This window comes from Halyomorpha halys, unplaced genomic scaffold (assembly GCF_000696795.3).
Source record: "Halyomorpha halys isolate HHAL.00 unplaced genomic scaffold, Hhal_1.1 Scaffold183.1, whole genome shotgun sequence".
NCBI lineage: Eukaryota > Metazoa > Arthropoda > Insecta > Hemiptera > Pentatomidae > Halyomorpha > Halyomorpha halys.
This window is the reverse complement of record NW_027114717.1, coordinates 344,962-362,208: the sequence shown is the minus strand read 5'-3', so window position 1 is coordinate 362,208 and position 17,247 is coordinate 344,962. Positions and strand designations below refer to the sequence as shown.

At 28.2% G+C, this 17,247-nt stretch overlaps 1 protein-coding gene across 1 annotated transcript; it reads left to right on the top strand.

The window, feature by feature from the left end:
* The first annotated feature begins 2,429 nt into the window (after positions 1-2,429).
* LOC106679198 (Establishment of cohesion) lies at positions 2,430-17,056 on the top strand. Its single transcript, XM_014418212.2, has 11 exons — positions 2,430-2,566; positions 3,131-3,339; positions 5,435-5,638; positions 7,177-7,515; positions 8,983-9,326; positions 9,892-9,994; positions 10,489-10,684; positions 12,655-12,819; positions 13,033-13,120; positions 14,412-14,532; positions 15,615-17,056. Exons 2-11 carry the CDS (start codon positions 3,146-3,148, stop codon positions 15,742-15,744), a joined length of 1,884 nt encoding a protein of 627 aa, XP_014273698.1. The 5' UTR covers positions 2,430-2,566; positions 3,131-3,145; the 3' UTR covers positions 15,745-17,056.
* Positions 17,057-17,247: the final 191 nt, after the last annotated feature.

The window sequence follows — 17,247 nt, the reverse complement described above, 5'->3', positions numbered from 1 at the left end:
AAATTACTTTATTATTTATATATTTTATTTTTATTATGTAGATTTTTTTTTTCAATTTACCTACTGTTTAAAAACTATAAATATATAAAAAACAAAGAAAAAGAAAATTCAAATCACATAAATGTATCATACAAAAAGTATTTGCACCTTACAGTGTACTGTATCGATTATAGTCTTATGGCAAATTGTATATAATAAATAATAAAAAACTATATATTATAATAAATAATACAAATTATAAGCAAAAATGCGACAGTATAATACAGTCATTAAACAGGTAATACCATACGGGACGTAAACCACATGCCTCCCCAGTCTGGAAGAACTACTGAGAATAGAACTAAGAATCTACGGCCCCAAAAAGATACAAGAAGGATAAAGGCTAAGATCCTACAAAGAAATCTACAGACACAGAGGAACTAGAAACAGAAATAAGGATAAGGAGACTAAAATTCCATGGACATATGGTAAAAATGGCCCCGGAAAGAAAAAATCCGAGGATACAAAAGCTCAGAGGATACATCAGGCAAATGAAGGAAGACTAGGAATAATGGACTAGGACTCTCTGGACAGAGAAAGATATAGGAAAATACTGAAGGAAATCAAGGTTCTTATGGGAAAGATGAATTCGAAAAAGGGGGTGGACTGAAGAAAGAAAACAACTGCACACCGAGATAATGAGGGAAAATGGAAGGAAAGGAAAAACAAAAACTAGAAAGAAGCCAAAAGTAATGATATTCGCGTGGTCTCTAAGGCCATTCTGTGATATAAAAAATGAAAACTATATTTAACATATATTTTCTCATTAAAGTGCCTTTGGTATACCCTTTTTCTTTATTATTTTTCTTATTTCATTTTTAACTGTACTAAATTTTACTTATAAAACCCCTTCGCACCATCTTTTAAACTCTATTTATTCTTTTATCTTCTTAATTGAAGCTCTAGCTGAAAAAAGGAATCTGCTTAAAAACCATGTTTTTAGAAATTAGTTGTTATAGTTTTGTAAACGATACATCTCTCTATGAAATTAGCTCTCATTTATTGTAGCTAACAGTTTTAAAAATTATAATACAGCTTTGAAACTTTGGTAAGTATTAAAATGCATATTTAGGATTCTAAAAATGCAATCTTCGGAAAAAAGAGCATTTGACTGCGAATGCCCTTTTCCATCTACCACCTCAATTATCAATTGTCAAATATTTTAATTATAAATATGAATTTTTAAATTTAAATTGATTGCATATTTGTAAATTATATTACAAAATTGATACAACTTTATCTATAAACATAACCTGGTAATGTGTCTGTACTCTGTTCCACTATTGTTCACTTGTCTTAGGATAAAATATATTTTCAATTAAAGAAGATGATGGTGAAATGTGTTGAACATTATTTATTATTTAAATCATCTCATGTACGAGTAATGAACCTAATTATGTACTAAAAATTACCTTCAAACAAATTAATACCAATTAACCTATTTTTCTTTGAATGAACCATTTCAATAAGATTAATCATTTACAAATGATTGTAAACTCATAAATATATATTTAATTGTAAATTTTCGACCTCTTCTTCCTTTCCTTTGTGCCTTTCAGTGTGGAAAAACTCAAAATGACTTTTGTGTTTCAATTTATAAAAAGATAGGGAATGAGAACTTCTGAAGATTAGCAGCATTTTATTATATTTTAAGATTTTGTTTAAAATTCAAGGTGATGTGCTAAATGAATAGAATAATAATGCTGTTTTAGTTGTTCACTGTGGGTATTGTATGAGAAGATAGATAGTTGAAGGTATGATCAGAGCAGAACACAAACAAGTAAAAGTTATTTATTTGTGCCAACATTTCGGCCAGGATTTCAGGGCTAAGAACAAAAAACAAGATAACAACTATAATGAATAAAAAGAAAATATAAAAACAAAAGAATAATGATAAAATGAAATTGAATGAATTATAATAATCATCAAGTATTAGATTTAAATGAATAACTTCACAAAAAACTTTATATAATAATAATAATAAAGTGAGATTGAGTAAATAATAATAATAAACCTCAAGGATTAGATTTAAGGGGGTAACATTACAAGGTAAATATTTACTTGACAATGTCAATGACATTTAAATTTGGCGCCATTACAATACAGTTATATGTCAAATTTCAATTTATTTAGCCATTAAAACCAAATTATGTCTATGTTGTTTTATATATAATAAAAAAATAATATAAATATATTTAATTTTACATTAATTCCCTTTGTGCTTATAAATTTAAGTTCGATAAGTACAGAACTCAGAGTATGAAATAAAAGTTACGGTATAGTAATTGGTACGGTATATAAATTTTTTAGAAACCTTCAATATATTTTTTTAAATCTTCTATTGTTATTTTTAAATTTTTGAGAACGATGATATTTAAAAAAAAACAGAAATCCGTTAAAAGTAAGAAAAAAATTTAACTATCAAGTATTCAAAATGGCTCGGAGAATTGGCGCCTTCTAGACTTGAAAGTTGATAGCTTACTACGCTATTGTTGTTAATGTTTGGTGCTAAGGAGGATAGCGCAAGGTAAACTTTTTGTTACTTTTAGATTTATGTTTTTTATTGTGAACGTTTCTTTTGTATATTTAATGTGGTAATGATAATAACTGCTTCTTGTAAGTTAAGCATAGCCGATAGTTGTTTTTAACAAAGTATTTGTTGATGTCTGGTCTGATTTTACTTTGTTTACTGTTTTTAGCCATTCTCAACTTCTAAAACTTTTCCTTTTTCAATTGTTAAGTGTGTTTAATAAATTAAAATTATATTAGTTTGTCAACAATGCTCTATGTATTACTAGGAGTAAATCAAGATGTTTAGTTTTTATAATACAGTAATTGTTGGCATTTGACCCAAAGAATGAGTTAGTTCAAGAAATGTATCTTCTAGTTTTATATCAAAGAATTATTGACAAATAGTGTTAACTTTATTTGTAATGTTAGAAAATTTAATTTTAGATACTAGTTTTGATATTACAACTTGATTTACGAAAAGTTGATCCTGGTATAAGATTATATTTTTGTTAAGTTAACATTCCAACTTTTTTATTTCCCAGTTTATTATGAAAATCCTAATTGCTCATTTACTTTCCAGAACACATTTGTAGAAATGGATGTTATGGTAACTCCCAAAAGAAACCGGCGGGCAAGCATGCCTGCCAGGATTTCATCACGGAGGAAATCTTTGTTCGGACATGGCATAGACAGCCCAGAAATGTCTCCTGAGACTTATTCACCACCTTTGACATCTCCTTCATCTTGGTCTGGATCTCCAACCAGAACTCCAGTTAAAACACCGATCAAGTAAGACCGATTTATTTGTTGTTGTTTTTTTCATGTGACATGATATTATGTCCAATTAAAATGAAGATTTGCTGATGAGAGTATTCTATTATTGAACCAAACAAGATTTTTGTAAAATTAAGTTCTATTAGTGACTATATTTATTTTTTAGTAATTATTTATATTTTTTCCTTGCATATTCGTTTAACAAAAGAAATTCAAAGCATAGCGTTCCTCTTAATCTCCATTCTGGCTATCAGTTTTTTTTTTTTTTTAGATAGAGGAAAAAATTATCAATATAAAGTAACAAAGAAAAAAGTCCATTAGTTCCAAATTCCTCGATTCTTGGTTTATTTTAATAATGTGTTGTACTTTACAAAGTACGTTACAGTAAATTTATTTTAATAGTTATTAACTATATTTTACTCAATCTTATATCTTATAAAAAAATATATCATTTATGGATAAAAGTTTTTATAAAAGCGTCCTTAAACACTCACAAATATTCCTAGTATAGTATATTTCTAGATATTTATTTTGATAATAGTTATTGCCCAGTAACTAAAAAATTGGATTTATGCTTTTCAAGGAGAACTCATTTTATAATTCTTATAAAGTTTTGATTATCAAGCTAACAAAGCAAGATAGGGCTTCAATTATCTTTTGAATTTTTAGTTTGCAAAGTCATCGTTAATAAAATAATCTTTACGAGATAGTGATGACTAGTTTCACTTGATAATATTGATAATATATTTAGAAGGATACCGTTTATGATAAAAACTTAAATTGATCTAGTCAACCAGAAGATTTTCACAAATCATATAGATTACAAATATTTATTTGTCTTTGTAATTTTATTTTCATCCCAAATAATAATGCAAGTCTTTAATTTATATTATGTTACACTTATTATTTTTTTAATCTTGTTTTTCAATGGTGAAGGTTTAAAGATGTTGTCAAAATAATAAGTAATAAGTAGACTTACTCTATATCTAATTGACACTGTGAACATTTCCAGAAGGTTAGATGGTTCTAAATCTAATGAGTGTGATAAAAAATTAACAATTCTTGTATTTGTACTACTTTTTAAATTAAAATTAAGGACTCAAGTTTTAGTGTTATTGATGAAGTTTGGTCTTTTATTCTTACATAGTGTGGGATTTATTTTTAAATGTTATAAAGAAGAGAAATTCGAATATAATATATGATTTTTTATAAGTAAGATAAAATGACAAACTTAATCGTGAGTGATCTCAGTATGTTTTAATGACAAAGAAACACCTATCGTTGTTCTAGTTAATTTTATTCTGAGTGGTGGAACAAATTCTAAATTTAATTAATTAATTTTTTTTTTTAAATTCTCGACCCTACCATTGCATCATAAACTCTGCAGGCACACATAACATCTATCGAAGAATGTTGTCAACTGGAGAATCAAAATAAATCCTAACAAATCCCATCAGGTCATCTTTGCTCTCCGCTGTAAACCTCTATTCTCCTGCCCTACAGTTTCTTTTTTTAATATTCCACAAACGCCTGTTGAACAGATTCGCTACTTAGGACTCCATCTTAATAAAAGATTTGCTTGGATTGCTATATTTCTCAAACCAATTTGTTACATAGAAGTTAACATTGTTGGTTTACAAGTGAAATAAATTTAGTCAAAAATTGAAGTTTTCAGATATTTTATGGAAATACATTTTTTTAAATGTTATAGTAATAATAATTTTACTTTTTATTTTATTTTATTAGCAGATTTTTATAAAATTTATAAATTCGGAGTCTAATCTTTGTACCGTTTTAGACTGGAAAAACGGAAGGATTCAAAAGAAAATTTTGACTAAATGTGTTTCACTTTTAAGCAGATGATATATAAGTTTGTGAACCCTCAGCATAGAAAATTCCTAGATATAACAATTTTTTTTTTAAACCTCTTTAAGTTTCATTAAACCTAGGTTCTCATTCAATGTGTATTTAATTGTAATATTTGTTTAAATCATTTTTTATTTTAAATGTCTATAATATGTACTCTGTTTTATTATTTTGTTTTCTAATGTCTTTCAGGTTTTTTAGTTATATGTTACTTTATTTTATATTTATTAATGATTTTGTATAGGTCATTGCAAGATGGTATTACTCAACTTAACCTTGACCAAACTGTGGAGCATCGTATCGGTATCATTACTATTCAGACAACACCTACAGTGAATGGGGTAAAACCACTTAGTCCTGATAGAGGTATTGTCACACCAAAAACGTTCTATGGAAGGGCGACTTCATTAGACCTCAACAGAAACCTTTATGATGCTGTCAAAGAGAAGTAAGTTTCTTTTAAGTTATCCTTAATTATTAGAAGATACTGTGTAATATCGGTAATCCGAACCAATTGCTGCTGAGGTATGGTAGGATTAATGAAATTATTATTAAAAATGGTGCAAAATAAAAATAAGCAATATGAATGTACATTACTATTTTTAATATCTTAGGTATTTATTTACTTTTTAAGAAATATTTTATTGGAAATTTAACAGTTTGCATTTTTTTTTTAAATTATTCTTTTTAAGAGTAAAGAAGGTAGTTGTTTTTTTTTTTTTTTTTCAAAAACGTCTTCATTGGTTCTTCTCTCAGATGTAAGAGAAGGACTTGCTGCCATGATATATCATTCTCTGTTGCCTACTTCAGATCGTGATTGTAATGAGATGCTGCCTCTTCAAGCTTTATTGTTGTTGGTAACTCGTCTGCAACACTATGTACGATTTCCTTATCAGTTTTCAATCTTCAACACATCCATCAACATCTGTATCATTCGCTGAAGCATCAGGATTTATACCTTTAATCAAGGTTGAAATTATGTGTCGGCTTGCTTTGTGGTTATCTTTTGATACTGCATCGATGTTCTCTTTCCCCTATAATGGATTTCATGAATAATTTATGGTCTTTGACTGAACAGCCTCCCAAGCTGCAGCTAAGAATAACACATCTTCAAGATTCAAATTTTTCTATGTAATAAGAATTTCTTGATGTGCGAATAGAGTACATACTAGAGTAGAGCTGTTAGGTTAAAGACATAAATGTTATTGCCTGCTGAGATTTCTCAGAAAAAGTAACTTCTTTATTTTATGTACCAGTTTGTATTACTGGAGTGTTCAGATTACAGATATTACACTGTATTTCATATACAGATAGAGATTACATTAGTTTCATTTCTTTAATAGAAAAAAAACAAAAACAATACATCATTTGCTCTATATCAATGAAATCATTCATTCAAAAAATATTTCCATCCTGATAAATATATTTTAACAGTGAAGCCATGTTTTTGACCTGTTGTGATTCACAATAACCCAATGCCACCTCATTCATAGTGTGGTGGACATTCATCACAGTCGTCCTACTACCTACCACCCAATATACCCAATTTAAAACATTGTTCTATGATACCCTCTTAAGCAACTTGACAACATAGAGTATATAATAGATTTTTTTTTTATTATTATTCATGAGATGGTTGTTCTCTGCTTTATATTTATAGTTGAAAAATCAATCAAGTAATTCGTTAAATATTAATTTAGTTAGTATCAATATTAATATTAATTTAATATTATTACTGTTACAATACTACTGAATTCTCTACTTCTATTTTGTTTTTGGAACAAGGTGGAAATGGTCATTATTGCTTATTTATATTCTACAATGGCTCTGACAATTTTTATATACTTTCAAGTCGAACAAGACTACAATAAAGTATCTGATTTTGTTGTTCATAATTTTTTAGATATAAGACAACTTTAAACATTGGTTTTAATTATCTAATGATACATATTATTTAAATTAGTTTTATTATGACTATTATTTCAGAGTGAGGAGAACAATTGTGTTTGCACCTCGAGCGAACCAACCATTTAGGATTAAAAAAAGATCCAGATCTACTGATACAGGAATCAAACGGCGACCTGCTAAAACACCTAGATTATTGAGCCCCACATCAAAACCAGTTTTTAAGGTCAAAAAGATGAAGTCAGCTGAAAAAAAGGTCGAAAGGCCACCAAAAATGGAAAAGAAAATCGAACCTAAGAAAACAGATAGTGCCAAAAAAGCAGATGCTAAAAAACCTAACAAACAGGTCTATAATTGGCAATTCTTCAATTCCTCCACTCCTACATCAAAATCTATGGCCTCACTTTTTAAAGAAAAAAGGTAAGTTACCTATCTAATTTTTATTTATTTAATGTTTAATTTTAATTAGAGAGTGGAATAGCTCAGTGAGTGAGGCAGTTTGCTACTAACTCCAAGGACCTGGGCTTAAATCCGACTCAGATAATTATTTATTCTGCTACTGTTTCTGTGAGTCTGCCCTGTGGGTTTGTGAGCCTTCCTGGGTCCTTGCCTCTAAAATGGGTATCTTATTTGTGGAAAAAATCTAGCAGTTGAGCGTAATCTTGAGCCAATCACCTCCTTTTATAACTGTTGTTCAAGAAACTGTACTTGCTTACTAAGTACTAAACCCCTGAGCCTCGTTATAGGTACATCTTGCATTTAAGTGTTTTTTTTTTTTTTTACTATAAATCAGATTTTCTTTTCATAACTTAAATGTATAATTAGATTAGATAGTTGGCATGATTTACTTATACATATGTATGCAATTTTATTTAATTTAAACATTTACTCTAGTTTTTTATTTTCACGGAATGGTCTTAGAGATCACGCGAATATCATTACGTTTGGCTTCTCTCTTGTTTTTGTTCTTCCTTCCATTTTTCCCTCATTATCTCTGTGTGTCTTTGTTTTCTTTCTTCTGTCCACACGACCCCCTTTTTCAAATTTATCTATTCCACAAGAACCTTGATTTCCTTCAGTCTTTTCCTTTATCTTTCTCCATCCAGACAGTCCTGGTCCATTATTCCCAGTATTTCTGTTTCTTCCTTCATCTACCGGATGTATCCTCGGATTTTTTTGGATTATTTCCTTGTTTTGTCTTTCCGGGGCCATTCTTATCATATCTCCATGGAATTTCAATCTCCTGATCCTTATTTCTGTGTCTAAGTCCTTTGTGTCTTTGTAGATTTCTTTGTTTAATTATAATTTTTTTTTTAATATCTGACCTTCACTATTTTACATTTTTTTTTTAAATCCTCTTACCCTACCTTTGGGTTGAAAATTTAAATACAATAGTGCTTAATTCATTTTTTTTTTTTTTTTATTTAGTAAAGTATATCCAATGTGGTCTGACCATATGGCAACATCCATCAGTCATTGCTAAAATAACATACAAAAAATATAAACATAAAATGAAATATTTGTACATTATACGTTACACTTTTGATTATTTGGGCTCTGGAGGCTGCTACGGTTTATAAGCTAGAGTTGTACTATAAGAATTAATTTCTAGTGATAAGACTAATATTTCAATTAATAAAATACAACTAAATACAGAATATTAAAATTGAAATAAAATTATAAAATGAATGAAATAACTTATGTGAATAATAATTACATGAATTTACAAAAATTATATTAATAATAATGAGCTAATGAATTTATAAGAAGTATGGAGGGAAATTGATTAAAAATAAGAAAACAATATAAATATTTAAAAAAAAAAATAGATTATTTCTGTAAATATTGTTACATTAGTTATATATGTATATATATATATTTTTTTAGCTCATCAGTGCTGACACCCCCGCCCTCATCCAAGAAGAGGAAGAAGCTCATCTCGCCCTACGACATGGATCACCTGAAATCAGCTGATGACTCAGTTATGATTTCTGATAACTCAAATGATTCAGAAGATGTACAACCTAAAGTAAAAAGGCGCCCAGTAGTAGACTTTAATAAATCGGCAACTCAAGTAGAAATTCGACATCACAGTGAAGCATATGGAGAAAATATTGCTGAGGAAATAGCTGATGACTTTTCAGAAAACGAAGAAGAAGTGGAAAAGGAAGAAATCGATGTTGAAGATATCATCGAAGAATTGAATAAGGATGTTGCTGAAGTTTTAGGTGGTAAGATTTTCATTATTAAATTATTTTATCTTCTTTGTGTATTCCATGGCTTTAAAGACTTTTTGTGTCCTGTCCTTACATCTGGATAGTGTTAAGTCTTTGTAAATCAGGAATTTGGCACTCTTGCAATAGTTGCCCCAAATTCTGGCTGAAATGTTGGCAGTAATTAACTAAGTTTTATTTATTTGTGTTCTATGCTGACCTCTAAATTTTTATCCTTAATTTACGCTTGGATTTCCGAAGCGTAATCCAATCTACAGTCTTATATATCAATTTTTACAGTCAACTATATATACATAGATATTATTTTATGTCTTCCTTTCATTTATATGTAATTTCTTATCACTTTATTTTTACATAATATTTATCCTAACTTAAATTATTTTATTGTCGTAATATTCTCAGTGTTTTTTCATCTTTTTATCCCTGATGAAGCCCTGCAAAGTGGGACAAAATGAACATTAAAATAGTTTTAAACTATTTGTTCTTTTTTTGACCGCAACCCTTCTTATATTTAAATTATTATTTTATTTTAATGTATTAAATTATCTTATTTTATTTTCAGGCGTAACAGAAGCTGAACTTATTCAAGGCTCACAAAACCAATCTGATAAACTATTTCCTATATTTAATATGAAAGGACCAAGACCCATAGAGAGTCATGAAAGGTAAATGTCCTTATAAGTTGTGATATCGTTATGTATTTCATGATTATGTTTAGTTGTTTTTATTGTTTGAAATATGAGATATTTACTGGATCTGGAAAAATTTATAAGTTTTTATTTAATAGTGAAGAGATACTGATTGTAAATATTTTTCTTTGTTCCCTGCTGGACCACAGATACACCACAAAAAAATAAATGTTTTGAGAGTAAAAGTGTCTTATTATATTATTTTGGAAGTTAAACACAATTATTCATGTACTGCTCCTGTGTATTGATAGTTTCATAATAAACTTTAGACATCAGCTTTCCTCCAGACGTTGAAGCCAGTATCAGACACTCTTAAAGACAATGTACCATACCAAATATTTTAATATGGTTTGTTCACTATAGGAAACCAATAGTCTCCCTATTAAGCTTACATATTCTTATTTATATAATTTAAGATGCAATAAAAATAAATATGTAATTTCAATTGATGATAATTTTTGTTCTGTTAGAACACTTGATTTTAAATCTGGTGGCGGACTGCTAAGGGCTGGCAGGGACAACAAGCAGCTGATCCTTGACGTTGGTCAGAAGAACCTCCGAGAGGTGGTGTGCTCTCAATGTGGGCTGCTCTACGTGAAAGGAGATGCCGTTGACGAAGTCCATCACCAAAAGTATCATTCCCAATACAGAGGCTTACTTTTCCAGGTAGTTTTTTTTTTTTAACTTGATTTTTTTAGAAAATGTATAAAATTAATAAATATTTAAAAATTTGACTTCTATTTTTTAAAAGTATGTCATCGGATTTATGAAGAAATATAATTGAGTTTAGGATATCTAATGATCTGGAAAAGTGAGGGAATTTTTTAATTTTGAAGAAATAAGAGAATTTTATATAAAATAACTAGAAAAACTGATGTGCTCAGAAAATTCAAATAACCAATAAAAAAAATTGTGGCTCTCTTGAAACTAGCAGAGAGAAGTGAAATTTCTGGAAACGAAATAATATGTTGTGATTTCATTAATAGTGATCATGTATTCCCTCACAAAGTTTAAGACAGAAAATATTAGTTCCATAATAATAATAATTATGAGAAGATAGTTGATCGGGGATAATATATAAGGAGAAGACGGTTGGGGGTGCGGTCAGAGAATAACATAAATAAGTTGAAAAAACACTTATTCAATAGTCCCAACGTTTTGGTCAGAATTTCTTGCCTTCATCGGGGCTATCTACAAAATATACAGAATGATTAAAGTAAATAATTTTACAGAATGAAAATTAGTAAAAATGAAGTAATGAAAGAAATGAAAATTAAAACTTATATATTGGTAATTAAATATGTAAGTAAAATAACATAATTAAGGAAATAAAAATGTTAAGTTATGTAATGTAAAGAAATATGAATATTTTAATAATTTAAAATTAAAATTTTTTTTGGTGAAGACTCCCGTTATTGGAGTTCTGTACTGCCTAACCATGGTTGGAGGTCAAAGTTTTTCATTTTGTGGAACTGCCACTCAATGAAAAAAGTCAACTAATGAAATATCTAAGTACAATACCAGAATAAAGAAACGAAATATAAAGTTAGATAAGGCAAAGAAAATATTACAATAATGATATATTTTGTAAAAAATTAAAAGCATGGGTAAGGAAAAATGAGAAGAGAAGATGGTGAATGAAAGGTAAGAACAAGAGAATAAAACATAAAACTCACCTACTTGGAGGAGATCAGAAATCCAAGTGAGTTCAGTGGCACGTACAGTAAGACTCAGAGTTTACAACAACCCTTTTCTAAGTCAATTCTAGTAGCAAGATGTTTTATATAGAAATAGAAGAGGAGATTGTAACAACAGGAGCTCACTCAATAGGACCAACACTGCTGAGATTGCTAAGCCCCTACTCTGCTATTATACTGGATCTACATGTTTACTGCTTGCTATTCAATCAAATGCTGGGTAAACAAAGTCTTAAAATGGAGTTAATTGTCTGAAGGTTGGGGAAGTTATTTAATTAATTAAAACATATCACAATATCTGTTGGCAGTTCTAAAATAAGGCCAACTGAATACAAACGTGTGAATGTGCTTTTGATTTGTGCCCAAAAACGGACACTCAATGGGACAGCAACAAATTTAAGCCAACTTATACCAACCCAACGAAATAACCCATCTACAAGCTTGTAACTGCGTGACTTTGCCCAAGTTTGGCAAATGTATACAGGAAACTTAACAATACAAATGTTTTCCTGCTAGAATTGACCGGTGTTGCCCACCACTTCCGTTTTTATCACACATCAAGAATTCAAATTATTATTTTTTCTTGAGTTGTAGAATGTCGGTAATGAAGTTTTACTTCAAAAAATTTTAGAAACATTATAAAGAAATAAAAGTGCAGGAAAATCTGGAATATTAAATGCAATATTTTGGTATTAAGTCTAACCTTTCATGCATTTCATGATAATTGAGATGTCAATCAAATCCTCTTGAATAAATGAACTGCCATTACTGACTTGAATTTTATTAAAAAAATGAAGCTTTTATAAAATAATTCATATTTTTCTGCATTGGCTCCTTGACTACGAGTCTTTTCTATTTATTTATTGGTCTATTCAAGATAATATTGAATGTTCAAATTATATTAATTCGATTAGTGGATTTATATTATTTGTTTTTTAGGGTTGGAAGAATCAACGACTAACTGGGATCATTGGCTTGGATAAGATAATCTCTGTGAAAGGAGGCGACCCAAAGAGTTGGTGGCATAAAGTTAATGATGTGCTGGAAATTGTAGACAGAGAGCTCGGTTTTCCTGAACAGACTTCTCTTCATCCTGAGACCCAGGTAAAGTATATGAGTTCTGAAAATTTAAGGTCACATGATTGAAATTTGTAATCAGTATAAATGAGCAAGAACTCCAAGACTTTCCGGTCCCTTATTGACTAGAATATCTAGATCAAAATTTATGGAAATTTAATTTATTTTTGTTTAATGAAGCTTTATAAATATTTTGCTTATTAAGTTTATGTAAAATTCTGAATCACAATGTTTTTTTAGGTATTCATGTACATTAAGAGGAACAAGATCGTTGGCTGTACCGTGGCCAAACCAGTCAGATATGCCCATCGTGTTTTGCCAAGTTTAGGTAAGTGTATTTTCTTTGTTTTTTAATGATGATTGATGTGGTTTATTCTAATTTTGATTTATTACTGGTTAATTTATGAAGCATATTTGCTTACTTGCGATTTTTTTAAATTAAATCATAATGTAATAATGAGAAGATGGTCATGGGTGCGATCAGTAAAAAATACAAGTATTAAACGAAACTTATTAATTTATTTTGTCGATCTGAAATGTTAAATTGTTGTTCTTAAATATATAAAACTTTTAAAATATAATTTATATGTAATCGTTCAACTTCTTGAGACTGATTTTTATTTTTTAAATAAATTAATTAGTATCCAGGTTAAGTCTCAAAACATTCATTATTAGTTCTTCAAAAGTCCATCGTTTCAGCTATCCTCAAGGACAGTCTATAAATTTACGCTTCACATCCAATTATTTAAAAACTTTTTGCAGGCTATTCTTCCCAGGTCATCAAAATCACCCTTTTTGTCACTATTTCATCACTTTTTAACTTATAATTTACAGATCAACTTAACACACTATTATCACATTCTTATCAACACACTATTTTTCAAAAAAAAAAAGTGTTTTGATAAGAAAAAAATTAAAATATGAATCCACTAATCGAATCAGTTTAATTTGAACGTACTATATTATCCTGAATAGACTAATCAATATACAGAAAACATTTCATTTAATTGAAACGACTATATCCTTGAAGAACAGCTAATAAATGGAAGTTAGCAGAATTGAAGTCAGTAATGGAATTTTATTTATTCATGAGGATTTATTTGGCAACTATTATTTTCTAAAAATAGTGTGTTAATTAGAAAATGATAATAGTGTTTAGTTGATCTGTGACAAAAAGTTTTAAAAATTAATGAACTTGTGACAAAATATTAATATGATATTAATGTCCAGTCAGAATAGCCTGCAAAAAGTTTTTAAATAATTACATATGAGTTGTAACTTTATATTTAAGATTGACCTTGAGGTTGGTCAAATTGGCCAAAATGTAGTAGGACTTTTAAAGAAGTAATGAAGAATGTTTCGAGTCTTTAACATGGATACTAATTAATTTATTTAAACTTTTATACACAGGATCGCTACTGTGTATATACTATCCAAAAATGTAGTTGAATTTTATTGAAAATTCAATTCAATCAAAACTAATAAAGAATATCAGCATTAATAAATAGTTTATACTATTTTTTATGTTATCCTTGACCTGGCGGATTATTTTCTTAAAAATCATCTTAGTATTGATGAATTATTGGTTACTGATTAATGGTTTTGTTTTTTCTTTATAGGAACTGATGCTGCTCTTTGTTCTGAAGAAACATATCCTGTCTTGGTTGGGATTTCCCGCCTCTGGGTACACCCGGAGCACAGGCTATCCAGAATTGCTTCAAGCCTTGTTGATTCAGTCAGGTATTTTTCATTTTTAATGTCACATAGCTATATATGGAGTTCATAGTAAGGGAAAGTATTGCGACTTTTAAAAAATTAGAGTTTTTGACTGAAATACAAGATTTGAAGGTTTCCTGGTGTCAGATAACCTCGCAAACTAGTCTATGCGTATGTTTGTGAACAGTCTAGCTCAAAAACAAAAATTTGTAGAAAATTTTATTTGGTTATTTATTTTCAATGGTTGTTATGATAATCGTCAAATTTTACTTTCACTTACCTTTTTTGAAATATATTGTTAAGGTAAAATATTTTCATCCCGAATAAAAAAAAGAAGATAAAACAATTTTTATATCTGGTAGGTTTTATCCTCGTTTAAATAGTTTAACTGGGCCTAAGTGCCAAATTTAAAAAAAATCACCACCTCACATTTTCAATATTAATGTATATATAAATAATTTACTGTATTTTTCAAAATATGAAGGAGATGATTAGGGATGCAGTCAAAACGGAACAAAAAATAATCCTTCATATTTTATGATTAATGAAAAATGGATTATGTCAACTACGAAAAAATTTGGTAGTTAAGATAAGAGGATAAGTTAAGATAGTAGATAAGAGGAAAAGTATTTTTTTCCTGATTGTAAACACGTTTCCGGCAATTAGAGTACTAACGCTTAAATAATAGGTTTTATTTAATATTATATTAATATAATTATTTATTAACACCGGTTTAACTGGAAGGTTAAAGAGGCTCATTGCATTTTCTGGATTCACTAATCTGTAACCAACAGATGTTTTTGTATTACCATAGTTATTAAATAATGGTTTGTTTTTAATTTCACTTAACTTTCATTTGTGCCTTTTAGTTGACAGTTATGACTAACTCCATAAAATCATTCTTGGTATGTTTAATATTGCTTGATCAATTTAGTATTGGATAAATCATAAAGTTAAGATAAGAGTAGAATGTAAATAATAATAAACTGTTATATATTTTTATCTTTTGTTTTATCTAATCATCTGTCCTTATAATTAATAAAATCTTCCATTGAAATTTTTGTATTATTTCAATGTTTTATATCTGTTTTGTTTTTGTCTTTTAGGAAAAACTACAACTTTGTTAGATATTTGAAGATAGACGATATTGCATTCTCTTCACCGACTGAAGACGGAAGGAGATTTGCTTCAAAATATTGTAAAAGGGATGATTACTTGGTATACACCTACGAATAATTATGTCTGATTTTGTTTTATGACTCAAGTCAGATTGTTTTCTTAAAGAAAGCAATCGATAAGTTTCCTTGAAGTACAAATCCTATTGTAATTTTTTATTTCTTTATTATAGTATTTTTGACAGATTTTCTGCAAATCTCGTTTGTTTTTTTTTTTTTTTTGGTTTGTTTTGTTTTTTTATTCAACAGAAATTATTAAAATACATTTCAACTTATAAATTCTTACGTACAATTGTTTCGTTTTTTATTTTTATATATTATTGTTTTATTGACAAATGTAAATATTTCTTACATGTATTGTTATTGCATCATTTTATGTTTTTTATGCCAATGCTTAATATTGTAAATCAAATCAACAATCAATTTTAAAAGAATGAATTTTTGTTTTGTTTAAGTTAAGAATTTTTCTGATAATGTATTAATAGAATAACATAAATATTGCTCTGTGATTCATTTACTCTGATATATTGCTCTAAGTCATTCATTAACTCTGATACATTGCTCTATGTGATTTATTTACTCTGATATATTGCTCTATGTGATTCATTTACTCCGATATATTTTTTTATTTATTTTTCAGTATTATTATTAACTTTTCCTCATATAACAAAAAAAATTAGGCTATTGTTACATTCGCAGAAATCTTCCTATTTATCACTAAGTTACTTATATATCATAATGTGTAGTTATTTTAATTCAAAAGTGCTTAACCATTGAAAAATGCTATATTTTTTTATTTTTTAACTGATTTTCATTCTTTTAAATTTTTTGTGTTGTATGTTGATATTTAGTTAATTTCTCTTATTCTGAAGGGACCATTTTTAACATCACATTCATTTTTATATGTTAGATATAATTATAGGTTTTAAATAGAGTTTCTTGATATATATTTGTAAGTTTACTTTAAAATTACTTAGTTGAAGTTAGTTTTTATATAGGAAATATTGTATCCATTTTTGTCCTCAGCTGGCACATTATGTATCTAGTTACGTTTTTTTAAGGAAACATTAAGTGAAGATCTGTCAAAAATACCCTCATTGTGGCCCTGTGAATTGGAAAACTTTTTAATTTATTTATTTGCATGTTTTTATGTACATTATCTTTTATGATTATGTTGAGGCATTACTTGTTTGTATAGTTAATAGACTTAATTCATGTACAATATTAGTATAAAAGATTTATTTCTTTTATTGTTTTTTATTGTATTTATGTACATGTAATCTTATCCTTATGAAGTTACCTTGTTACTGACAGGATTTTGAATACGCTTCTTTCTTTTTTTTTTCAATTAATATTCTTATGAAAGTGTTAAGATGTACAGTTCTTTACATTTAATAAAGTTTTTGTTTTTGTAAAATAATCCTTTTTTTTTATTAATCCCTATCTAATTACATATTGATTTAGTTATCGTTCTGTTCTAATGGAAGACCATTATGCCTGATAAAACAACATATTTATACTTCAAACATTAGGTATCCTCCACTAATTTTAGGTTCATTAACTG

Excerpts from the sequence above, each read along its gene's own strand:
- LOC106679198 (XM_014418212.2), top strand. The coding sequence starts at position 3,146 with ATGGATGTTATGGTAACTCCCAAAAGAAACCGGCGGGCAAGCATGCCT. Across the intron at positions 12,820-13,032 it reads CTCTTCATCCTGAGACCCAG|GTATTCATGTACATTAAGAG; the intron begins GTAAAGTATATG and ends ATGTTTTTTTAG. Across the intron at positions 13,121-14,411 it reads TCGTGTTTTGCCAAGTTTAG|GAACTGATGCTGCTCTTTGT; the intron begins GTAAGTGTATTT and ends TTTTCTTTATAG.